At 37.8% G+C, this 6,439-nt stretch overlaps 1 protein-coding gene across 1 annotated transcript; it reads right to left on the bottom strand.

Moving 5' to 3' along the window:
* Positions 1–5,343: 5,343 nt before the first annotated feature.
* On the bottom strand, positions 5,344–6,111 carry LOC138881752 (uncharacterized). Its single transcript, XM_070162008.1, has one exon. The coding sequence runs from the start codon at positions 6,109–6,111 to the stop codon at positions 5,344–5,346; it is 768 nt and encodes a 255-aa protein (XP_070018109.1).
* Between the last annotated feature and the right edge of the window lie 328 nt (positions 6,112–6,439).

Below are 6,439 nucleotides of genomic sequence, written 5' to 3'. Positions count from 1 at the left end.
GAGTGCCTTGAAAGTAAAAGGCAAATTAACTGGCCTGCATTCATCATCAAGCTACTGGACAAGTTTATCAATGGCTCCAAGGCTCATGCTACCCCCTATTGCTTTATTCTGACTACTGTTCTAGATAGGCGTAATGTGCCTCTAAAGAAATGGGTAATGGCCACAAGCAAGGATTACTTTGGAATTAATACTCTGCTTACTTGTGACAATTTAGTCAATGCCATCCCAAATGAACCTGGTTCATCTAAGAAGACACCAATCAACAGTAAAGTCAGGGCTCTTATTCAGGAAAGTGAAGCCAAGGATGCTGAGATAGCTAGGCTAAAGGCTCGTTTGGCGGAGGTTGAATCTGAGAGGGATGCTCTCAGAATTGAGCTTAAAAAGGAAAAGGAGAAGAATGATGGGATTTTTCACAATATGTTGAATCTTCTCCAAGCCAAAAACCAACCCTCTAGCTCCCCCAAGCCTTAGGAATTCTAGCTTTTATCTCTTGAACTTATCTAGTACCTTCAGTGACCCGGATTAGGGATTTTTCTATCTTTTTGCTCATGGTTTGAATATTTTTGCTTTCTGGTTGGATTGTGGTAGCAACATATCTTCTATCAATGATATCTACTGTATTTGCTCTTGTTGATTGTTAATATTTCATTGATAGTTTAAATATGGTTGCTTGATTACTGATGATTAATCCATGGTTGCACTTGCAGTTGCCCCAGTGGCCATGAGTACTTATTAAAATCTGGGACTCACACTTTTTTATGCAACTTTTAGATGATGCCAAAAGGGGGAAGAGATATTGTGCTTTACATATTCGAATAAGTGATATTTATAACCTAATTTAACCTGGTCCTTGATGATAAGTGAATTTTCTAAACTTTGCATTGATGGTTAAATTGAGTTCTTACAGGGTCTAAGTGAGTAAAAAGCACACCGTTTGTCATCATCAAAAAGGGGGAATTTGTTGGCCCAAGTAAATGTGAAGTTTTAAAGACTGACAAAAGGAACTCAGACATGGACCAGGTCTATTTTGTGAAGCACAGTCGTGATCAACCCAAAAATGTGAGATGCACGTGAAGGAGATAAATCTAACTTATTAGAAGTAATATCTTCTGATTTGATCGAAAAGGTTACATATTGGATAAGAAGAGAAATACTCCTTACACGAAGAGAACATAGATTAGGAAGAGGATAGTGTTAGAGTATGAGATCAACTAGAACTCTTCTACCATACAAGAGTAGCATCTATATCCCAGTCAATCTCTAATTACTAACCCATTAAATATCAGTGTTGTTCTCTTTCACGCATAATGCACATAAGCAGAAGTTAAACGTAAATTGAGAGCAAAATAGCAAGGCAATTTTGCAAGCAATTTATGTGTGATTCAAGCGTGCAATCCTGAAGCTACTTGACCCAAATAGAAGAACCAGTTCCAAGCGTCTATCTTTTATTCTAATTCAATTGTAGTAGATGATTTTATATTGTACCTTTCAGATTTTATAGAAGCAATTGTATTAGGTACTTAGAGTGTTTAAGTTAGAGTTAACTTGAAGTTGTCGCAACAGTTGAGGCTGTGTGCTACAATAGGATTAGAGTTAATCCTAGGTTTACAAAAGATTTTTTGTAAATGCAGTTTTTGGCTCAGTGATTTTAGTGGAAGTTTGGGAAAATCCTATTGAGTAGTAGGTCATGATTTTTTTTCACCTTTTGATCCAGGTGTTTTTCATGTAAAAATCTCTGTGTTATTTATTTTCTTTACTTATTATTCCGCAAACAGTAGTAGTTGGAACACATAGAAGAACCAGGTCCTTCTATAATCAAGTTAAGCGAAAATTGGGTACCACACAAATCACTCCATTTTATATGGTATTGAAGTATAAAACATCAAAAATGGCGGTAGGTTTATGGGAAAACACTATCGTGCAGAGGAGGTGAAGGAATTTGAAAGACAGGACATGACATGCAGACTTTGAAAAGTCAGATGATGTGGCAGTTGAATTAATTTTATTAACCTTTTTGAGAAAGCATGCAAAACAACACATTACTACTAACTTGTGGTACATGAACCTGATGCCCGAACAGTTTTTTGAAAAAGATTTTAGCAGCTCTTCTTTCACAATTCATAATTGTACCTTTAGCTTCTATGATCGTCATGCGTGTTTACCTGCAACGGTGATGTGCTTAGGCTTGGCCAGAAAATACTTTAGCTAGTTTTACCTGAAGAAGATTTTCATAGCTAATTGATGAGGTATCAGGTTATCAATTAAGCTTCAACAGCCCCAGCTTTACCCTGTTTCTTTCGAAATGTTCCTTGCTCAATGCCTTTAGAGAAGATATCTGCAATTTGATGTTCTTGTGCAGCAAACTCTCATACAGATAGGCCCTTTTTATTATTTCTAAGACAAATGTATCTGACATCAATGAGTTTAGTCCTCTTGCTGGACCAGGTTCTTTTCCATGTTAAGAGCGTCTGTTTCAGCTGTTTGAGAGTACCGCTGGGTTGTATTTCCTCGTACCCCATGAGATGATCCAATAGAATGAATCATTGAAGATGTGCTCTTCTTGACTGCCAGATAACTTTGTTTCCTTCAAAATGATGCATTTCCTCATGGTAACTGAAATTTTGATTAGTAGGAGAATTGAGAAAATTAAGTGGATTTCCCTGCACTTCTTGTTCTGCTACTTGTGGAGTCTCTTACACTACATATCCAACTCTTCCTTCAGCTTCAGTTGATAATAATTGAAGTATGAGGTTCCTCTAGAGAAGTTAAAGAAGATGTTGCATTGTTTTTACCTGTCTCCTTCATCTGACTTATCATATTACCCTTGCCATTTGAAACATCACATATTTCTCAGGAACTAAAAGAGGTTCATTATCTTGATCGTTACTATTTCCTCCCTTGTTAAAAGAATGGGTCTTGTTGAATAGCTCATGACCACTTTCTTCCACCCATTGTGCTCTTTTGTTGCAGACTTTGTAGACTTTTTCTTTAAGAGGAATATCTCAGAAGGATTCCTTCATCACTTTTTGCATTAGACTTCTCAAGCTGGTCCTTTCTATTATTGAGATCATAGCATTTGCATCCAAAGATTCTTAGATGAGTTATCTTTGGTTTTCTTCCGTTGAGCAGCTCATGGAGGATTTTGTTTAGGAGGAACCTGATCGTACACCTGTTCACCAAGTAGTAAGCAGTGTTTGTTGTTTCTGCCCAGAATTCTTTGGCGATTCCCCTGTCGATGAGCATTGTCCATTCCATGTCTTCCAGAGTTCTGTTCTTCCTTTCAACAACACCATTTAGCTGGGGAGTCCTTGGTGCTGAGAAGTTGTGAGTGATCCTATTCTCATTACAAGACTTATCAAATTTTGGCTTTGACATATTCTATCCCGTGGTTAGATCTGATACGTGCTTCCTTCAGTTCCATCTCCACTTGGATCTTCCTGAAAAGTGTCGTAAATACCTCAGAAATCTCTTTCTTTGCTCTAACAAACAGTGTCCAGGTGGATCTTGAATTTGGCAGCCCACGAACCAGGTTCTTCTGAATCAGTTCATTGAGAAGTGAGAACTTTGCATGTCCCAATCTTTTAAGCCAAGGTTTTGCATCATTGTCAACTGCCTTTAAGCAGCTCATATCACCAACTTGTAGAGATTTAACGTCAGCAAAGTAGATGTTCTTGTTCTTTTGGTGACTAAGACCACTTCACCTGTTACCAGATTGGTAACTGTGCGCATTTTTTATAAGGACTCTACTTTGCTCCCTTTAACACAGATTTGAGAAACACTCAAGAGACTGTACTTCAGGCAATCCACATAGTACACGTTCTCAATCGAGTGTGACAGAGACTTTTCAACTTTTGCAATCACCGAGAATGTACTTTTTTTTATTTCCACAGGATACATTCCCTTTCATGTAGGGCTTTCAGTGAGAGATAATCCATGGTGTTTCTAATCATGTGCTTTTAGCATCTACTGTTCATGAACCATTGCAGTGTGCTTCCTCTCACTGTTCCCTACACTATATATCGTGGGATAGATTTAGGAACCCAAATAAGTTTGGTCCCTTGTTATGAGAAAAAGGATGGATAAGAGCTTTTCTAGTCCATGAAGGCAAGATTTATTTCTTGCAAACGATATCCGGTCCCTCTTTAGTAGTCACTTTTTCAGTAATTTTCTGAACAGATTGGACCTTGGTCCGGCAATTTTCTTTGAAGTGCCCATTGTTCCCACAGTGGGTACAAAGCCAGTTATCCGAAACTGTGACATACTTGTTGTGAGGGTTGTAAGGAGTTTTCTCCTTTTGAAACCCTATTCCCTGCTTGTTTCCACTATTGTTGAAGTACATGGCAGTGATAACATCTGAGGACAAGTTCCACTTGAGAGATTTTTCAAGATTATTTTTTACTTTCTTTAGTTAAGCTTGAAGCTGCCTATTTTTCTCAAGTTCACCACATAGACTAGTTTTAACATCATTCAATTCCTTTTCAAGTTTGATGTGTGACTCACTGGCTACTTCTTTCCCTTTCTCAATACTTGTAGGCCTGAGTTCTGATGTGAGTCTCTCAATAGTTTCCTCTAGGTCAGTGATTATCACTAAAAAGTCATCCCTCTCTTGCTCAATAGCTGCAATTTTCTCTTCTAGAGTGTGTTTTTCATTGCTAAAGCCTTCTATGGTTTCCTTCAAATCAACAACCACTACCATGAGGTCTTCTCTCTCATTTTCTACACTATTTATTATTTTTAGTCAAAACTTCCTTTTCTTTTTCAAGATTAGCTATGGTCTCATTTAGATCCACTACACAGACCACCAGATCATCTCTAGATTGTTTAACATCTCCTAGATTTATGGTTAAGATCTCCTTATCATTAATAAGGCTATAATAAATATCAATTAGAACATTTGCTAATGACCTTAACTTCTTAGAAAAGTAGGATTTCAGATTTCTCTAAACATTCCTGAAATTTACCTCATCATTTTCATCCTCTTCATCATCGTCAGACTAAGTTACCAGCGCAAACAGTGAGTCATATTTCATTGCTTCAGTTTCCACTGCCATCATGGAGCTATTTTCTACATCTGGTTCCCTTTTTGATTCACTGAGGAGTCTCCCCAAGCAGCAAGAGCCTGCTTCACAGTATTGTCAGTTGCACTTTTCGACTAAATTGTTTGTCTAGAACCAGGTTCCTTTTTGCTACTTTGTCAGGGTTTTGTTTGTATTGCTCCTATTTCAGAAGTGGACAGTCTTTGATGAAATGCCCTGGCTTTTTGCACCTGTGACGGAGATCATTGTTCCTTGCCTTACTTGAACTGCCCCTCTTTGGTATACCACCATTTCTTCGAACCATCATTTAAAACCTTTTAGTAAGATAGGCCATATCACTATCTTTTTCACTTGAGTCACTGTTTTCAGCCTTGAGCACCAGATTATTTTCCTTCTTTGGCTCTCTCCTTTCACTGTATTTCTTTCTTTTCATCTCGTATGTCTTCAGATTACAAATCAGCTCATCCATGGTTAGAGTTTGTAGATCTTTAGCTTCAATGATGGCATTCACTTTACTCTCCCAAGAACCAGGTAGAACACTAAGAATTTTCCTTACAAGCTTGTTTCTGGGAATAACATCTCTAAGTGAATGAAGCTCATTTATAATGGATGTGAATCTAGTGTGCATATCCTGCATAGACTCATCATCCTTCATCCTGAAGAACTCATGCTCGGTGATGAGCATGTCAATCTTGGACTGTTTAACCTGAGTAGTTCCTTCGTGTACAATTTGCAATGCTTCCCATATTTCTTTGGCAGAATCACAAGTTGAGACTCTATTGTACTCATAAGGTCCTATACCATATACCAAGATTTTCTTAGCACAATAGTTCTTTTTTACGGCTTTTCTATCAATATCACTGTACTCCTTTCTGTCTTTCGGCACCATTGGTTCAGTTTCTCCAAGCTTCTTCATAGGAACACGTGGACCATCATAGATGATGTCCCATAGTTCTGAGTCTTTGGCCATTATAAAATCATACATACGAGTCTTCCACCAACCGTAGTACTGACCATTAAATCTAGGAGGTCTATAGGTTGATTGTCCTTCCTTAAAGTTGGGTGGAGCAGCCATTGAGATCCTTTCTAGGTGTTAACCTTTTAGAAAGAACCTGCTCTAATATCAATTGATAGTTTATATGAGTCCCCCAATGATAGAGTGCCTGGTCCTCTATGAGTTTCTACTGAGAATACTAATGACGTAGTAAGTAAAAGAGATACGGGATTTTTACGTAGAAAAATCCCACTCAAGGGGACAAAAACCACGACCTACTTGTAGTCTTTCAAATTTACTAACTTGTAATCACACTATTACAAGCCACTTTGTAATGACTCTATTACAAAGACTTCAATTCAACTAACTTGTGATACTCTTACCACAAGCCACTTTGTCACTCTCTAGT

The sequence above is a fragment of the Nicotiana sylvestris genome, chromosome 11 (genome assembly GCF_000393655.2).
Source record: "Nicotiana sylvestris chromosome 11, ASM39365v2, whole genome shotgun sequence".
Classification (NCBI taxonomy): Eukaryota; Viridiplantae; Streptophyta; class Magnoliopsida; order Solanales; family Solanaceae; genus Nicotiana; species Nicotiana sylvestris.
The sequence above is the reverse complement of the archived record's forward strand: the minus strand, read 5'-3'. Positions and strand labels throughout refer to the sequence as shown.